Below are 19,889 nucleotides of genomic sequence, written 5' to 3'. Positions count from 1 at the left end.
CATTTGCAATCAGTTTTGAATGAAACAACATCCATTTGAGTGGTATTGTACATTGTGTATATGTTTCGTACCGTGCCAATAAGATCCCATTCATTTTTGTCCATTTCTGGGGGGTATTCCCTTAAGTCAGTTAGGATCACCACGTTATTTAAAATAATGTGAAATGTTAGAATAATAGTAGAGAGAATGATTAATTTCAGCTTTTATTTCTTTCATCATTCTCACAGTGGGCCAGAATTTTACATAGACTCAATTAGTATTTGGTAGCATTGCCTTTAAATTGTTTAGATGTCCTAACCGACTTTCCACAAATTTCTTGTTAACAAACTAGAGTTTTGGTGTGGTTGAAAAACTTGTTTTAATGGCTCCAACCTAACTGTATGTAAACTTCCGACTTCAATTGTATATATACAGTATGTAATAATGACAATTACAACAATACTGAATGAACAATGAACACTTATTTTAACTTAATAGAATACATCAAATCTATTTAGTCTCAAATAAATAATGAAACATGCTCAATTTTGTTTAACCTTTCTGATCTCCCCATCCCGGATCCGGGATCGTGAATACAGACAGACTCAAGCTCATTACCATAACGCAACGTTAACTATTCATGAAAATCGCAAATGAAATGAAATAAATATGCTAGCTCTCAAGCTTAGCCTTTTGTTAACAACACTGTCATCTCAGATTTTCAAAATATGCTTCTCAACCATTGCAAAACAAGCATTTGTGTAACAGTATTGATGGCTAACGTAGCATTTAGCGTAGCATTTAGCATTAGCATTCAGCTGGCAACATTTACACAAAAAAACAGAAAAGCATTCAAATAAAATCATTTACCTTTGAAGAACTTCAGATGTTTTCAATGAGGAGACTCTCAGATAGCAAATGTTCAGTTTTTCCTGAAAGATTATTTGTTTAGGACAAATCGCTCCGTTTTCTGCGTCACGTTTAGCTATGAAAAAACCCCTGTATCCAGGATTGTGTAAATCTATCAGCAAGCTCATTAGCATAACACAACGTTAACTATTCATGAAAATCGCAAATGAAATGAAATAAATATGCCATCTCTCAAGCTTAGCCTTTTGTAAACAACACTGTCATCTCAGATTTTCAAAATATGCTTCTCAACCATAGGAAAACAATCATTTGTGTAAAAGTAGCTAGCTAGCGTTAGCATTTAGCGTTAGCATTTAGCGTTAGCATTTAGCGTTAGCATTAGCATTAGCATCCAGCACGCAACATTTCAACAAAAACATAAAAGCCTTCAAATAAAATCATTTACCTTTGAAGAACTTCAGATGTTTTCAATGAGGAGACTCTCAGTTAGATAGCAGATGCTCAGTTTTTCCAAAAAGATTCTTTGTGTATTAGAAATAGCTCCGTTTTGTACATCACATTTGGCTACCAAAAAAAAAACGAAAATTCAGTCCTCAAAACGCGAACTTTTTTCCAAATTAACTCCATAATATCGACTGAAAACATGGCAAACGTTGTTTAGAATCAATCCTCAAGGTGTTTTTCACATATCTCTTCGATGATATATCGTTCGTGGAAGTGTGCTTTCTCTCCTGAATCCCAGGAGAAAATGCCCGCACCTGAAGATTACGCACAAATTTAGACAAAGGACACCGGGCGGACCCCTGGAAAATGTAGTCTCTTATGGCCAATCTTCCAATGATATGCCTACAAATACGTCACAATGCTGCCGAAATCTTGGGGAAACGGCAGAAGGCCTAAGCTTATTCCTGTCGCATTCACAGCCATATAAGGAGACATTAGAAAACAGAGCTTCAGAAATTCTGCTCATTTCCTGTTTGATGTATCATCTTGGTTTCGCCTGTAGAATGAGTTCTGGGGCACTTACAGACAAAATCTTTGCAGATTCTGAAACTTCAGAGTGTTTTCTTTCCAAAACTGTCAAGAATATGCATAGTCGAGCATCTTTTCGTGACAAAATATCGCGCTTAAAACGGGAACGTTTTTTATCCAAAAATGAAATAGCGCCCCTAGAGATGCAACTGGTTAAGTAATGCAAAAACAGTGTTGGAGAAGAAAGTAAAAAAGTGCAATATGTGCCATGTAAAAAAAACTAACGTTTAAGTTCCTTGTTCAGAACATGAGAACATATGAAAGCTGGTGGTTCAATATTCCCAGTTAAGATGTTTTAGGTTGTAGTTATTATAGGAATTATGACGCGTCGAGTGTTTCCCTCTATACCATTTGTATTTCATATACCTTTGACTATTGGATGTTCTAATAGGCACTTTAGTATTGCCAGCCTAATCTCAGGAGTTGATAGGCTTAAAGTCATGAACAGCGCTGTGGCGCAAGCATTGATAAGAGCTGCTGGCAAACGCAGTAAAGTTTGAATGAATGTTTACTAGTCTGCTGTCGCCTACCAACGCTCAGTCAGACTGCTCTGTCAAATCATAGACTTAATTATAATATAATAAAACACAGAAATACGAGCCATTGGTCATTAATATGGTGAAATCCGTAAACTATCATTTCAAAAACAAAATGTTTATTCTTTCCATGAAATACTGAACCGTTCCGTATTTTACAGAACGTGTGGAAACCCTAAGTTTAATATTGCTGTTACATTGCACAACCTTCAATGTTATGTCATAATTATGGCAAATTAGTTCGCAACGAGCCATGCGGCCCAAACTGTTGGATATACCCTGACTCTGCGTGCAATGAACGCAAGAGAAGTGACAATTTCCCTAGTTAATATTTCCTGCTAACATGAATCTCTTTTAACTAAATATGCATTTTTTTTTAAAAGTACTTCTGTATATTGATTTTAGGAAAGGAATTGATGTTTATGGTTAGGTACATTCGTGCAACGTTTGTGCTTTTTTCGCGAATGCTCTTTGTTAAATCATCCCCCTTTTGGCAAAGTAGGCTGTGATTCGATTATAAATTAACAGCCATGCAACGCAGGACAAGCTAGTTAACCTAGTACTATCATCAACCATGTGTAGTTAACTAGTGATTATGTGAAGATATAAGATAAGTTTAATGCTAGCAAGCAACTTACCTTGGCTCCTTGCTACACGCGCGTAACAGGTGGTCAGCCTGCCACGCAGTTTCCTCATGGAACACAATGTAATCGGCATCCAAAAATGCAGATTACCAATTGATATGAAAACTTGAAAATCGGCCCTAATTTAATCGGCACTGCCGATTAATCGGTTCACTTCTACTTGGAGAGGCACATCCCACTAGCTTACCTGTTGGTTTGAGGCCTCGCTCCCACTCTGCCCGTCTGTTCATGGCTTTCACTCTCCTGCCATGATCATGATACAAACAAAGTCTTAGCACATGGAACACACCTTCATGACCCATAATCACTGTGATAAAGTTAAAGACATCTAGGCTGAGAGCACTCAAATTCAGCCAGCTAGTTTGCCAGGGGAGGTGTGCGGGCAGTTGCCAAGAACCTTACTTACAGTCCTTGGAAAAAATTACATTTAACTAGGCAAGTCAGTTAAGAACAAATTCTTTATTTACAATGAAGGCCTACCCTGGCCAAACCCGGACGACCCTGGGCCAATTGTGCGCCGCCCTAAGCAGCCACAACTGTCAGGAAGAGTGTCCATAATTGTGTCTTTGAATGAAGATATTGAGATAAAACTGTCCAGTTTGAGTGTTTGTTGCAACTGTTTCCAGTCACTAGCTGCAGCAAACTGAAAAGACGAGCAACCCAGGGATGTGTGGGATTTGGGGACCTTTAACAGAATGTGACTGGCAGAACGGGTGTTGTATGTGGAGGATGAGGGCTGCAGTAGTTATCCCAGATAGGGGGATTGAGGCCTAAGAGGGTTTTATAAATAAGCATACAGAGATGACCAGTTTACAGAAGAGTATAGAGTGCAGTGATGTGTCCTATAAGGAGCATTGGTGGCAAATCTGATGGCCGAATGATAAATAACATCTTGCCGCTCGAGAGCATCCTTAACTGCTGACCTATAAAGTATGTATCCGTAATCTAGCATGGGTAGGATGGCCACCTGAATCAGGGTTAGTTTGGCAGCTGGGGTGAAAGAGGAGCGATTACGATAGAGGGAAAAAAAATTATCTTCTTGACTGGCGGCACATCCATTGCTAACTTGTTGACCCTATGAAGAATTAAGTAATTCTGTACTAGCCAGCAAGTATTATTGACTTCATAATATTAGCTATCAGTTTTTCACACAGCCAGAACTACCCAGCGTTAGCTAGTTTGTTATAACATGACAGCTAAAAATGACTACACTGTAAATTAAGGGTTTGATTGCAAAACACGATAAACGCCAATTTTGTATCTAAAACAAATACTCATGGGTCCCTGTGTATGAATTATGGCTGTTCTCCTACTTTTAAAATATTAACTTTAGATGTGCTTTCGAATGTGTTTTATTTTTTTTGCCATACGAGATATCCAACAAACTTGTTTCATACAAAAACGCGCTATATCCAAAGCTAGATGTTTAGAACAGGGGTATAAAACTCATTCCACGGAGGGTCGAGTGTCTGCGGGTTTTTGGCTTTTCCTTACAATTAAGGCCTAGACAACCAGGTGAGGGGAGTTCCTTACTAAATAGTGACCTTAATTCATCAATCAAGTAGGGTGGAGTGAAAACCCGCTCGCCCCTCCGTGGAATGAGTTTGACACGTGGTTTAGAGAGTTGGGACATTGAGCTATCTCCATTACATATGATGCATGTACATGACGCTACAACATTCTATGGCAGCAATATTAGCACCCATTAACATTACATGGGGAATATTTTTTTAAAGCCATGTAACTGAATATCTAGAATTAGAACAATATTAGAAATTCTTGAAGTTGCCCCAACTCTAAATATACAGTGGGGAGAACAAGTATGATACACTGCTGATTTTCCTACTTACAAAGCATGTAGAGGTGTGTATCATAGGTACACTTCAACTGTGAGAGACGGAATCTAAAACAAAAATCCAGAAAATCACATTGTATGATTTAAGTAATTTGTTTGCATTTTATTGCATGACATAAGTATTTGCTACATCAGAAAAGCAGAACTTAATATTTGGTACAGAAACCTTTGTTTGCAATTACAGAGATCATACGTTTCCTGTAGTTCTTGACCAGGTTTGCACATACTGCAGCAGGGATATTGGCCCACTCCTCCATACAGACTTTCTCCAGATCCTTCAGGTTTCGGGGCTGTCGCTGGGCAATACGGACTTTCAGCTCCCTCCAAAGATTTTCTATTGGGTTCAGGTCTGGAGACTGGCTAGGCCACTCCAGGACCTTGAGATGCTTCTTACGGAGCCACTCCTTAGTTGCCCTGGCTGTGTGTTTCGGGTTGTTGTCATGCTGGAAGACCCAGCCATGACCCATCTTCAATGCTCTTACTGAGGGAAGGAGGTTGTTGGCCAAGATCTCGCGATACATGGCCCCATCCATCCTCCCCTCAATACGGTGCAGTCGTCCTGTCCCCTTTGCAGAAAAGCATCCCCAAAGAATGATGTTTCCACCATGATTCACAGTTGGGATGGTGTTATTGGGGTTGTACTCATTATCCTTCTACCTCCAAACACAGCGAGTGGAGTTTAGACCAAAAAGCTCTATTTTTGTCTCATCAGACCACATGACCTTCTCCCATTCCTCCTCTGGATCATCTAGATGGTCATTGGTAAAACTTCAGACGGGCCTGGACATGGGCTGGCTTGAGCAGGGGGACCTTGCGTGCACTGCAGGATTTTAATCCATGACGGCGTAGTGTGTTACTAATGGTTTTCTTTGAGACTGTGGTCCCAGCTCTCTTCAGGTCATTGACCAGGTCCTGCCGTGTAGGTATGGGCTCTTTCCTCATGATCATTGATGCCCCACAAGGTGAGATCTTGCATGACCGAGGGTGATTGACCGTAATCTTGAAGATCTTCCATTTTCTAATAATTGCGCCAACAGTTGTTGCCTTCTCACCAGGCTGCTTGCCTATTGTCCTGTAGCCCATCCCTGCCTTGTGCAGGTCTACAATTCTATCCCTGATGTCTCTGGTCTTGGCCATTGTGGAGAGGTTGGAGTCTGTTTGATTGAGTGTGTGGACAGGTGTCTTTTATACAGGTAAAGAGTTCAAACAGGTGCAGTTAATACAGGTAATTCGTGGAGAACAGGAGGGCTTCTTAAAGAAAAACTAACAGGTCTGTGAGAGCCGGAATTCTTACTGGTTGGTAGGTGATCAAATACTTATGTCATGCAATATAATGCAAATAAATAACTTAAAAATCATACAATGTGATTTTCTGGATCTCACAGTTGAAGTGTACCTATGATAAAAATTACAGACCTCTACATGCTTTGTAAGTAGGAAAACCTGCAAAATCGGCAGTGGATCAAATACTTGTTCTCCCCACTGTATGGCTCTGGCTACATCCATTGTCCAGATAGATTACATACTGTATGGTTTTTGCCGCTGGTGCAAAAGTGGGTCATTTAGCGAATAATATCCATCACATTTGTCTGTTCAGTCGTAAGTTAAGTTTCTCTAAATATTTTTTCCACAATTAGGAACGTAATCAAAACCTTATTCATTTAGCCTAACCCCTAGTTTAGTCAGCCAGATGCGGTGATAGACCGCTGTTATTTTCAGCTGTTTGCATGCTGGCTACCTAGCGCTGTGATAGCTTTGAGCTCTTGGCTGTTGTGAACCTTTTGGTTATGGATCCGTTCAACAGTTTGGAGCATGTGATATCTGTTCCTGTTGTCCTAAAGAAGCTCATGAAAAGGAGAGAGCCAAGACCCAGCGACGGAAAACAATAATAGGCTACTGGCTGCAAACACTCCGACAATAAGAATCAATCCATCCTTGACCGGCAAATGCGGACAGACTTTCAATGTCCTTAATATTCCATAAATCCTTCCCTAAAGTCGATAAACACTCAATATCAAAAAAGCTTCCCTTGATTTATCCTAATGAAAAAGAAAAACTAAACCCTCACCCATAGTGTACAGTGTTCACCCTCTGGATACAATAATTCAGCTATTTATTACATGCAATTGTTTAAATCCCAATTGTGATATGGGGGGGTACCAAATTATATCGCTACATTGCCCCACAACCCTACTATGGATGTTTCTCCGGCCGTACATTAGTACATACAGCTGAAGTCGGAAGTTTACATACACTTAGGTTGGAGTCAGTAAAACTCATTTTTCAACCACGCCACAAATTTCTTGTTAACAAACTATCGTTTTGGTAAGTCGGTTAGGATAACCACTTTGTGCATGAGGTACCATTTTGTGTACCTGTGGAAGTATTTCAAGGCCTACCTTCAAACTCAGTGCCTCTTTTCTTGATATCATGGGAAAAAGCAAAATAAATCAGCCAATTTCCAAACACCTGAAGGTACCACGTTCATCTATACAAACAATAGTACGCAAGTATAAACACCATGGGACCACGCAGCCGTCAATCCACTCAGGAAGGAGACACGTTCGGTCTCCTAGAGATGAACGTACTTTGGTGCGAAAAGTGCAAATCAATCCCAGAACAACAGCAAAGGACATTGTGAAGATGCTGGAGGAAACAGGTACAAAAGTATCTATTTCCACAGTAAAACGAGTTATGTATTGACATAACCTGAAAGGTGCCTCAGCAAGGAAGAAGCCACTGCTCCAAAACCCCCATAAAAAAGCCAGACTACAGTTTGAACTGCACATTGGGACAAAGATCATACTTTTTGTAGAAAGGTCTGATGAAACAAAAATAGAACTGTTTGGCTAAAATGATGTTAGGAGGAAAAAGGAGGAGGCTTGCAAGCCGAAGAACACCACCCCAACCGTGAAGCACGGGGGTGGCAGCATCATGTTGTGGGTGTGCTTTGCTGCAGGAGGGACTGGTGCACTTCACAAAATAGATGGCTTCATGAGGGATGAAAATTCTATGAATATATTGAAGCAACATCTCAAGACAAGCTTGGTAGCAAATGGGTCTTCCAAATGGACAATGATCCAAAGAATACTTCCAAAGTTGTGGCAAAATGGCTTAAGGACAACAAAGTCAAGGTATTGGAGTGGCCATCAAAACGCACTGACCTCAATCCTATAGAAAATTTGTGGGCAGAACTGAAAAAGCTTGTGCGAGCAAGCCTGACTCAGGTATCTTGGCCAGGTTGCAATTGTAAATGAGAACTTGTTCTCAACTTGCCTACCTGGTTAAATAAAGGTGAAATATAAAATAAATGAATAAAAGTTACACCAGCTCTGTCAGGAGGAATGGGACAAAATTCACCCAATTTATTGTGAGAAGCTTGTGGAAGGCTACCTGAAACGTTTGACCCAAGTTAAACAATTTAAAAAAGACAATGCTACCAAATGCTAATTGAGTGTATTGTAAACTTCTGACCCCCTGGGAATGTGATGAAAGAAATAAAAGCTGAAATAAATCACTCTACTATTATTCTGACATTTCACATTCTTAAAATAAAGTGGTGATCATAACTGACCTAAGACAGGGAATTTTTACAAGGATTTAATGTCAGCAATTGTGAAAAACTGAGTTTAAATGTATTTGGCTAAGGTGTATGTAAACTTCCGACTTCAACTGTATGTCACACACAATATCGCAGACACCACTGGCCAATTTTCACGAAACTTGGGTGAATAATGTGTCTTGCCCTAAAGATCCAGCATTTACAAAATAACACTGATTGGCCAAAGGGGGGTGCTGCATCATTCGTGGGGTCGACATGTTCACTGTTGCCTTGTTTTCTTTAGTAACTTTAATGAAAAACAAAAAAGAAACCCACCCCCCAAATTAATATCCCCCCCACACACAACTTCTCACCTGAATGAATTTTTCTTTTTTTACATTTTAAGGGGTTGGGCAAAGGCTGAAATTGGCCTTGAGAATTACTATTTTAAAAAAGGTGCAATATGAAGAAATCACACTGCCATTTCCTGGTTGCTAAACTTAGAATAGTTCGCCTAATTTCAGTTTGTGACAATACAAGTGTAGAGAATCATTGTACAATATAAACCGCTGTGAAATTTCAATAACCAAAAATATTGTATGTACAAAATTGAAAGTAAAAGACGAAACTTAAGAATGGGAAGCACATAAATAGCACACATAGAAGAGATCTACTGTTTCTCAGACTTGCTTTCAACAAGAATGATATATACAGTGGGGCAAACAAGTATTTAGTCAGCCACCAATTGTGCAAGTTCTCCCACTTAAAAATATGAGAGAGGCCTGTAATTCTCATCATAGGTACACTTCAACTATAACAGACAAAATGAGAAAAAAAATCCAGAAAATCACATTGTAGGATTTATGAATTTATTTGCAAATTATGGTGGAAAATAAGTATTTGGTCAAAAACAAAAGTTTCTCAATACTTTGTTATATACCCTTTGTTGGCAATGACAGAGGTCAAACGTTTTCTGTAACTCTTTCCAAACACTGTTGCTGGTATTTTGGCCCATTCCTCCATGCAGATCTCCTCTAGAGCAGTGATGTTTTGGGGCTGTTGCTGGGCAACATGGACTTTCAACTCCCTCCAAAGACTTTCTATGGGGTTGAGATCTGGAGACTGGCTAGGCCACTCCAGGACCTTGAAATGCTTCTTACGAAGTCACTCCTTCGTTGCCCGGGCGGTGTGTTTGGGATCATTGTCATGCTGAAAGACCCAGCCACGTTTCATCTTCAATGCCCTTGCTGATGGAAGGAGGTTCACTCAAAATCTCACGATACATGGCCCCATTCATTCTTTCCTTTACACGGTTCAGTCGTCCTGGTCCCTTTGCAGAAAAACAGCCCCAAAGCATGATGTTTCCACCCCCATGCTTCACAGTAGGTATGGTGTTCTTTGGATGCAACTCAGCATTCTTTGTCCTCCAAACACGGCGAGTTGAGTTTTTACCAAAAAGTTATATTTTGGTTTCATCTGACCATATGACATTCTCCCAATCTTCTTCTGGATCATCCAAATGCTCTCTAGCAAACTTCAGACGGGCCTGGACATCTACTGGCTTAAGCAGGGGGACACGTCTGGCACTGCAGGATTTGAGTCCCTGGCGGCATAGTGTGTTACTGATGGTAGGCTTTGTTTCTTTGGTCCCATCTCTCTGCAAGTCATTCACTAGGTCCCCCCGTGTGGTTCTGGGATTTTTGCTCACCGTTCTTGTGATCATTTTGACCCCACGGGGTGAGATCTTGCGTGGAGCCCCAGATCGAGGGAGATTATCAGTGGTCTTGTATGTCTTCCATTTCCTAATAATTGCTCCCACAGTTGATTTCTTCAAACCAAGCTGCTTACCTATTGCAGATTCAGTCTTTCCAGCCTGGTGCAGGTCTACAATTTTGTTTCTGGTGTCCTTTGACAGCTCTTTGGTCTTGGCCATTGTAGACTTTGGAGTGTGACTGTTTGAGGTTGTGGACAGGTGTCTTTTATACTGATAAGTTCAAACAGGTGCCATTAATACAGGTAACGAGTGGAGGACAGAGGAGCCTCTTAAAGAAGAGTTACAGGTCTGTGAGAGCCAGAAATCTTGCTTGTTTGTAGGTGACCAAATACCTATTTTCTACCATAATTTGCAAATAAATTCATTAAAAATCCTACAATGTGATTTTTTGGATTTTCTTTCCCTCATTTTGTCTGTCATAGTTGAAGTGTACCTATGATGACTTGAGATTGACTTGAGATGAAACTAAACTAGTTTTATTTCCGATTTTCAGCTAGTGCGTAGCAGGCAACTAATAATTGTCAGACGTGTTTGTATAAATGTTAAATCCCCTATTGACTGAGGTGAATGAAGCTACAGCAACAAGGTGATAATGGCTGGAGTCAATTCAGCTTGTTTCTGCAGCATTTTAGAGTTTATAAATTGTGTAACAATACAGTAAATGGATGCTATCAATGCTATCATTGATTTGAATGGGGACGCCGTTCTATTCATTCTATTTCTAAGACAGCACGTGCAGTCAGGAGCACAGGAAAGGAGAAATGTGTGTAGAATAAATATATAAATACACACACATTAACAGTCAAAAGTTGACACACCTACTCATTCCAGAGTACAGTACAAAAGCCTTCCAGAGTACAGTATATACATATGAGATGAATAATGTAAGGTATGTAAACATTATATTAGGTAGCATTGTTTAAAGTGGCTAGTGATATATTTTACATCATTTCCCATTATTAAAGTGGCTGGAGTTGAGTCAGTGTGTTGGCAGCAGCCACTCAATGTTAGTGGTGGCTGTTTAACAGTCTGATGGCCTTGAGATAGAAGCTGTTTTTCAGTCTCTCGGTCCCAGCTTTGATGCACCTGTATTGACCTCGCCTTCTGGATGATAGCGGGGTGAACAGGCAGTGGCTCGGGTGGTTGTTGTCCTTGATGATCTTTATGGCCTTCCTGTGACATCGGGTGGTGTAGGTGTCCTGGAGGGCAGGTAGTTTGCCCCCGGTGATGCGTTGTGCAGACCTCACTACCCTCTGGAGAGCCTTACGCTTGTGGGCGGAGCAGTTGCCGTACCAGGCGGTGATACAGCCCGACAGGATGCTCTCGATTGTGCATCTGTAGAAGTTTGTGAGTGCTTTTGGTGACAAGCCAAATTTCTTCAGCCTCCTGAGGTTGAAGAGGCGCTGCTGCGCCTTCTTCACGATGCTGTCTGTGTGGGTGGACCAATTCAGTTTGTCTGTGATGTGTACGCCGAGGAACTTAAAACTTACTACCCTCTCCACTACTGTTCCATCGATGTGGATAGGGGGTGTTCCCTCTGCTGTTTACTGAAGTCCACAATCATCTCCTTAGTTTTGTTGACGTTGAGTGTGAGGTTATTTTCCTGACACCACACGCCGAGGGCCCTCACCTCCTCCCTGTAGGCCATCTTGTCGTTGTTGGTAATCAAGCCTACCACTGTTGTGTCGTCCGCAAACTTGATGATTGAGCTGGAAGCGTGCGTCGCCACGCAGTCGTGGGTGAACAGGGAGTACAGGAGAGGGCTCAGAACGCACCCTTGTGGGGCCCCAGTGTTGAGGATCAGCAGGGTGGAAATGTTGTTGCCTACCCTCACCACCTGGGGGCGGCCCGTCAGGAAGTCCAGTACCCAGTTGCACAGGGCGGGGTCGAGACCCAGGGTCTCGAGCTTGATGACGAGCTTGGAGGGCACTATGGTGTTAAATGCCGAGCTGTAGTCGATGAACAGCATTCTCACATAGGTATTCCTCTTGTCCAGATGGGTTAGGGCAGTGTGCAGTGTGGTTGAGATTGCATCGTCTGTGGACCTATTTGGGCAGTAAGCAAATTGGAGTGGGTCTAGGGTGTCAGGTAGGGTGGAGGTGATATGGTCCTTGACTAGTCTCTCAAAGCACTTCATGATGACGGAAGTTAGTCGTTTAGCTCAGTTTCTTGGGAACAGGAACAATGGTGGCCCTCTTGAAGCATGTGGGAACAACAGACTGGGATAGGGATTGATTGAATATGTCCGTAAACACACCAGCCAGCTGGTCTGCGCATGCTGAGGGCGCTGCTGGGTATGCCGTCTGGGCCTGCAGCCTTACCATCATATAAAATTCCATGACCGTCACACCTACTTCTGACGTCAAATAGTAATCTCCTCTGACCTGATCCCAGAGCAATGGGATTTACCCTCTAGTACAGCATATGCATTGTTTTTTTTCCACTGACCCAGCATCACCAGTGATTTTAATCACATCAGTCCCTGTAATGCTGAGCAATGCATGCTGGAGATGTGACAAGTGTCTTAATACGGCAGGGTAGCCTAGTGGTTAGAGTGGTGGACTAGTAACCGGAAGGTTGCAAGTTCAAACCCCCGAGCTGATAAGGTACAAATCTGTCGTTCTGCCCCTGAACAGGCAGTTAACCCACTAGGCCGTCATTGAAAACAATAATTTTTTCTTAACTGACTTGCCTGGTTAATTAAAAGGTAAAATAAAATAAATTAAAAAAGAATAGATGCCTAATGGCTGGGGAGAAGCCACTTTAAAAAACGCTTTTCACTATTTTTGTTTGCAGAGGCTAGCGAATGGAATGTTTGTCCTGAGAGAACTATAGTTTCTGCTGTACATACAGTAGCTTAAGTACATTACCGCCTCATCACAGCTAAAAGAATAATGGAAATTATCAACGGGCCATTTTGATTCCCCAGTTTGCAGATCATTTAACCTACAGTACCATACTACAGCACAAAGGAGGCATACGGTAGTGTATAAGCACGGGATAATTACTTGAAGCACTCAGTCTCAGGGGTCAATGTACACACCACCCACTGAAAGACTGCAGACTGATCGGATGTCTTCGAGAAATGCTTTATTTTTACTTGAACTGAGCCGAACGCTCCATATAGGAAGGAGTGTATACTTCTATTTGTTGCAGCATGTTCTCTGGGCAATTAACTATGTGAATGTGACTGGGGAAATCGGGTATCTCGGCAGCCCGTGGATACGAATTGCATGTTGTGTCGATTCTATGAGGCAGAGGTGACGTCATCGTACCGTGAAAAGGATTCAAGATGTGTGTAGAGAAGTCAACTCGTTTTTTCAATTAATTTTTATTCAGTCACATAGTGTCTATAGTCTCACGTAACCATACTCCCAAGTGAAGGGAGCCTGGACCTGAGGCTACACAGTATATGATCGATGGATCAAGTCTACCCCTCTGAGAATTTGTAGGATAGATACAAGCAGGTGGGTGAGAGAGGACTCATTTGAATATGGTTCCCAGTCCCACTGCTAGAGAATGAGGGGGCCTGGATGCAAGATAACTGGTGAAGGCGTCTGTGGGGGAAGAAATAAGAACTTAAATGCAAAAAAAAATCCTAATCTTTTGCAATCAACGATAATTTGAATATCTTAGAAGTCAAATTCGGGTCTAGGCCACGAAGAAGACCCACTGAGCAGGCATGTTCAAGGTTTTGTAGACTTCAAAAGCATTGAAAGAAAAGGAAAGCTATACAACTATATTTTAATGCTGCAGAGATTTGACATACTGCATTTAAAGTGAGGTGCAATTAAATCATTCTCAGGAGCAAATGTAAATTATGTATGGCTACTGTGACGGCAGTAAATTACTGAACACTACAAGATACTGTAAAAATCACAATCTTAGTTTTCTACAAAAAAAGTCTCAATGCTACACAGATTTAAAGAATGTATGATTTCCTAACAAGGTATGAACATATAACCTATGTAAATTTGGCACGTACAAATTCTGGCAAGATTTGACACTACACTCGTGCCAGCACTCCAATGGTAACCATTAGCACTACTATATCCTTCCAGGTTGACAATTAATTCAAGTCTTTGTTCATTTAACTTTACATTTCTACTTGATCTTCAATAAAAACACAAAATGAGAATTTAAAAAAGACTGATTAAAAATGTACCTGCTTTCAGACCAACCAAATGAAAGTGCTAAGGTGTACCATTATCCGTCAAAGCCTCTGAATCCATTACAGTCACTATGCATATCTAAAAGCAGTAATATTGCAAATTGGGGCCAATGAGTGATTAATGATTTTAGCTGGTATCGATTTTTTGCCTACATATAAACATTTGCCTACAGATAAAGATGTGCAGACAGTAACAATGTTGCAACCTACAGTGACTCCTTGTGTATTCACTGTATAACAAATTAAATCTTAATTTGAGCCAGTTTCACAAAGCAGGAAATGTGAATTGTTTTGTGGATTATAATTAATTAACCCTTTTTATAGGGGTTAATTCATTTTTCATTATGGCAAATAAAGTCTGACATTTTTAAGTGGAAATTACACACTTTAGAAGCCTTTTTAAACATAGAATACACTACAAGTTTGCATTCCTGCATCAACAGGATCATCAAATTGCTCATAGACCACCACGGAGGCTAGAGTTTGGCATCACTACCTCTCAATGGCCTAATTCTTTATTTTAGAATATTTGCGGTCAGATTTCTACATTTCCAACTGACTCTATGACCTGTGTAGTTTTTAGGTGAGTTATTTGGAATGTGCAAGCTGTTTGTTTAATGGATGCGTATACGTTGGTATAACACCCTATTGTGGAGGAATGTAGAGTGACTTTAACCAGAAATCATCATAACTTTCTAATTTTAATCACTTTTAAAATGAATGCCTTGGATTAGTATTTTGCGTTACCTTGTATATTCACAAAATCTGTCGAAGGTAAATCATGGACCAATTTCCTGTTTTTTATTTTTTATTAATATCTTAGTATTTTTTTATTGAATCTGTTTTGCATGTTTAGTATTTTCTCACTATATTTGTACTACCCTGTCAGATAGTTTTGGTTGTTAATGTTTTTTTATTTTTTATATATACTCTAAGTTTGGAAATTGTGCAAACTAAGTTCAATTAAATGGTTTTATTTTGTAGATGAACACAATGCATTACTGCGTACATTTAACAATTCAGTGCATTCAAATACTTGATTAATGGACTCCTACATTGTTAGAAACAATGTTTGTTGCCCATTTTTAGACCCTACCCTAGGCCTAGAAAGTCCCATTACAACAAGGGTAGGGACTGCTGAGAGGAGAGGAATAGGAAGACAGGAATAAATGCATATTTGGTTTTTGTACCCCAAAGTTATTTGTATCTGAAAAAAAAACTGAATAAAAATAATAAGTCAGCCACATTCCAGTAGGAAACCACTGATAAAGGTTGGGTCACGTGTAACATATAGCAAAACAATACTGTGGCCTCCCTGTGAGTGAGCAATGTATACTACAGCCTCTGCCAAAAGTTTGGAACTTGTTGGTAGTGCCCACAGAATAGCTTATTCATAGCTTATTCAAGCCGTGGTCGAGCTGTTCTCCATCAATTGCTACATTGGCGGTAGCGGTTGGATTGTCCTAATGTATACTCTCTGTATGTGAGTGGACTACAGTCAATGACAAGAGGTCTGAACCTTTATGGCAAAGGTGATCATGCACTCGGCTCACCCCATAACCACAGGCAGTGCCACTGATTCATGCCCAACACCGGCAGCTGGCTATTGGCCACCATAGTATTTAAATCAAGTGGTACCGATGCACAAAGTCTGGAACCAACAGGACCATGAACAGCTTCTACCCCCAAGCCATAGGACTGTTAAATAGTTAGTTAAATAACCAAATAGCTACCCAGTCTATTGCCCCTTTTTGCCTGGTGTTACTGTTTATTATGTATCCTGTTGCCTAGTCACTTTATTCCAAATTACATGTACATACAGTATCTACAAGAATTACCTCATACCCCTGCACATCCACTCGGTACCTGTGTGTATAGCAAAGTTATTGTTACTCATTGTGTATGTATTATTACTTTTCTATTATTTCTGTATTTTCTTTCTCTCTGCATTGTTGGTGGGAAGGGCCTGTCAGTAAGCATTTCACTGTTAGTCTAAACCTGTTATTTACAAAGCATGTGACAAATACTTTGATTTGATCATGCATTAAGTTGAACAGTGGATCAAATATGACACCAAATGAGGAATAGCCCTCCCCCCAGTTGCAGTCATGGCATGAAGAGATTATGTGTGCCAAATTCTCAATGCCAGTAATCTGATTTTGTAAAAGTATTAGTCTCTGGGAATGACATTGAGCTAATGATTATTAATCGATAAGGAAATGGGGCAATGAAACCCTATTTCAAGACCATTTCTAGGTGTTGGTTTTAAAATGCCCACAATGACATTATTGGTCATATAACATCATTCTCATATTTCAACCTTCAACGTACAATATAAGCTATAATTTTCTCTAACCGTTCAGATGTGATTGAATCCAACATTTAGATATATAGGTCTAAGGACAGGATTCCATCAAATTCCACCAGCTCTATACATCAGATTAGAGGTTGGTGCCTTTGCCAGGCTTGTGCTGCCGTGGGTGGTAGATTGAGGCTCTACAATCCGTCGTGGGTTGGTGCTAAACCAGTCGCTTTAACGCACGCACAAACGCGGTGGCGGAATATAAACACCACCACTGACGATGAGATGTATATTTTTAGACGCTCGGAAACAGTGTCAATGCTACATTGGTTGAAATATCCTAATGGCTTGAGAGCACCTGTGGTTTGAGCGAGCCACCGTCTTTAAATGTAATGATGACATACCTGTTGTAATCTACGACATTGTGGGCGAGTCATAGGCTATTATAGCCTACAGAAATAGAGATACACTGTACAACATATATTCGACTCAATTTTCACAAGGTCAAGTTGGTATTAATCATAGCTGTTGGGTATTTAAAAATGCATTGGCTTACCATACACTCCTTGGCAATGAATGCCCTCCAAAAATATGTTGAACAGCCACAAGAGACCGAAAACTAAACCCATCTTCACGTTAATGTCAACATATCCACTTCGATGGTGACAGCTTCTTCCCAAGGCGAGATGCAGATGGTCAGAACTCAGTTCCCGCCGTTCCGCACCTGGATTCAGCTTAAATCTGGTTGAGACATCGTATAACGACTTTTCATTTGATGCGCTATGAAATACATTTGGTTCTGCCCATATTTCATTGAGGAAAGCAGGTCTATTAAGTTAAATGATTCACAATGCTGGATACAAACGGGTAAATATTGTGCCTTGATAGGCGATTTTGACTGATGTGCCAATGTCCGTGCATACTTCAAGCCTCAAGAGGATCTCCTTGATTTTGACATTGTAAAAGTAACCGAGGATGCAACGCCAAGAATTCTTTCGAGAACAAGCTCATTCGGTGTCCAGTGATATCCACGCGTATCCACTGCCCCTTCACCAATTCCAGCAACTTCCATTGCTAAACAGGGATGAAACACATTCTGATATACACTTGCGGCTTTCCCTCCCCTCTCAAAGGTTTGCCACAGCCTTCCGAGTACAGCGAGGCAAAAGGTGTTCCGAGATGAGGCTGAGCCTCTGGATGTGATGCGTTCATGCTACCACTGTGGCCAAATACGGTGAACATGAGAATTCCCTGTTTTAGAAGCGCATTTTGCTCATGTAGGTTATCTAAAAACTCCAGTTTGTGTCGATCGAAATAAAAGTGAGTCCTCGTTACGTGCGCGTTTTTATCTCAAAATGTCTTGTACATGATTATTTGAAGAGGACTTGGTCAGTCACGCTGCGCACTACGTGCAGTAGTGACACGCCGAGCCTTCGCTTCCTGCCTACGTCAAGTGCGTGACTCCTCAGATCTAATTTGTATGGGAGGCACTTGCACACTGAAAAATGAACCATGGTGCTATGACTATGAGCAACTGTTTTATGAAAGCATGCATTTAGGAGGCAGGTTCCGGGCAAAACAATATTTTAAAAGTATGACGCATAGACTAAAATCCTGAGGCTTTGGTAAGAGTTCAAAGCATTTGCTTGTGTGGCAGATTAGTTAAGTTTTGCATGTGATTTGCCTTTCAAAGATTTGACTGTTACAGTTCATACAAGGAAATCAGTCAATTTAAATAAAACCATTAGGCCCTTATCTATGGCTAACACATGACTGGGAATAGTATGGATCAGAAAAACAGTCAGTATCTGGCGTGACCACCATTTGCCTTATGCAGCGTGACACATCTCCACATAGTTGATCAGGCTGTTGATTGTGGTGTGTGGAATGTTGGCCCACTCCTCTTCAAAGGCTGTGCGAAGTTGCGGGAACTGGAACATACTGTCATAGGCTACACATACAGTGCCTTGCAAAAGTATTCGGCCCCTTGAACTTTGCGACCTTTTGCACATTTCAGGCTTCAAACATTAAGATATAAAACTGTATTTTTTTTGTGAAGAATCAACAACAAGTGGGACACAATCATGAAGTGGAACGACATTTATTGGATATTTCAAACTTTTTTAACAAATCAAAAACAAAAAAATTGGGCGTGCAAAATGATTCAGCCCCCTTAAGTTAATACTTTGTAGCGCCACCTTTTGCTGCGATTACAGCTGTAAGTCGCTTGGGGTATGTCTCAGTTTTGCACATCGAGAGACTGACATTTTTTCCCATTCCTCCTTGAAAAACAGCTCGAGCTCAGTGAGGTTGGATGGAGAGCATTTGTGAACAGCAGTTTTCAGTTCTTTCCACAGATTCTCGATTGGATTCAGGTCTGGACTTTGACTTGGCCATTCTAACACCTGGATATGTTTATTTTTGAACCATTCCATTCTAGATTTTGCTTTATGTTTTGGATCATTGTCTTGTTGGAAGACAAATCTCCGTCCCAGTCTCAGGTCTTTTGCAGACTCCATCAGGTTTTCTTCCAGAATGGTCCTGTATTTGGCTCCATCCATCTTCCCATCAATTTTAACCATCTTCCCTGTCCCTGCTGAAGAAAAGCAGGCCCAAACCATGATGCTGCCACCACCATGTTTGACAGTGGGGATGGTGTGTTCAGCTGTGTTGCTTTTACGCCAAACATAACGTTTTGCATTGTTGCCAAAAAGTTCAATTTTGGTTTCATCTGACCAGAGCACTTTCTTCCATATGTTTGGTGTGTCTCCCAGGTGGCTTGTGGCAAACTTTAAACGACACTTTTTATGGATATCTTTAAGAAATGGCTTTCTTCTTGCCACTCTTCCATAAAGGCCAGATTTGTGCAATATACGACTGATTGTTGTCCTATGGACAGAGTCTCCCACCTCAGCTGTAGATCTCTGCAGTTCATCCAGAGTGATCATGGGCCTCTTGGCTGCATCTCTGATCAGTCTTCTCCTTGTATGAGCTGAAAGTTTAGAGGGACGGCCAGGTCTTGGTAGATTTGCAGTGGTCTGATACTCCTTCCATTTCAATTTTATCGCTTGCACAGTGCTCCTTGGGATTTTTAAAGCTTGGGAAATCTTTTTGTATCCAAATCCGGCTTTAAACTTCTTCACAACAGTATCTCGGACCTGCCTGGTGTGTTCCTTGTTCTTCAT

At 40.9% G+C, this 19,889-nt stretch overlaps 1 protein-coding gene across 2 annotated transcripts in view; it reads right to left on the bottom strand.

Moving 5' to 3' along the window:
* LOC110505206 (MAM domain-containing glycosylphosphatidylinositol anchor protein 2) overlaps positions 1-18,111 on the bottom strand; it is a 232,727-nt gene extending 214,616 nt beyond the window's left edge. For both annotated transcript variants that reach the window (XM_021584281.2, XM_036962460.1), the window contains exon 1: positions 17,261-18,111. In XM_021584281.2, the coding sequence (XP_021439956.2) occupies positions 17,261-17,333 (73 nt within the window). In that variant the 5' untranslated portion in view covers positions 17,334-18,111. The remainder of the gene's footprint in view (positions 1-17,260) is intronic.
* Between the last annotated feature and the right edge of the window lie 1,778 nt (positions 18,112-19,889).

The sequence above is a fragment of the Oncorhynchus mykiss genome, chromosome 25 (genome assembly GCF_013265735.2).
Source record: "Oncorhynchus mykiss isolate Arlee chromosome 25, USDA_OmykA_1.1, whole genome shotgun sequence".
In the NCBI taxonomy this organism is placed as follows: Eukaryota; Metazoa; Chordata; class Actinopteri; order Salmoniformes; family Salmonidae; genus Oncorhynchus; species Oncorhynchus mykiss.
Note: the sequence above shows the minus strand (reverse complement) of the source record. Positions and strands in the feature narration are given on the sequence as shown.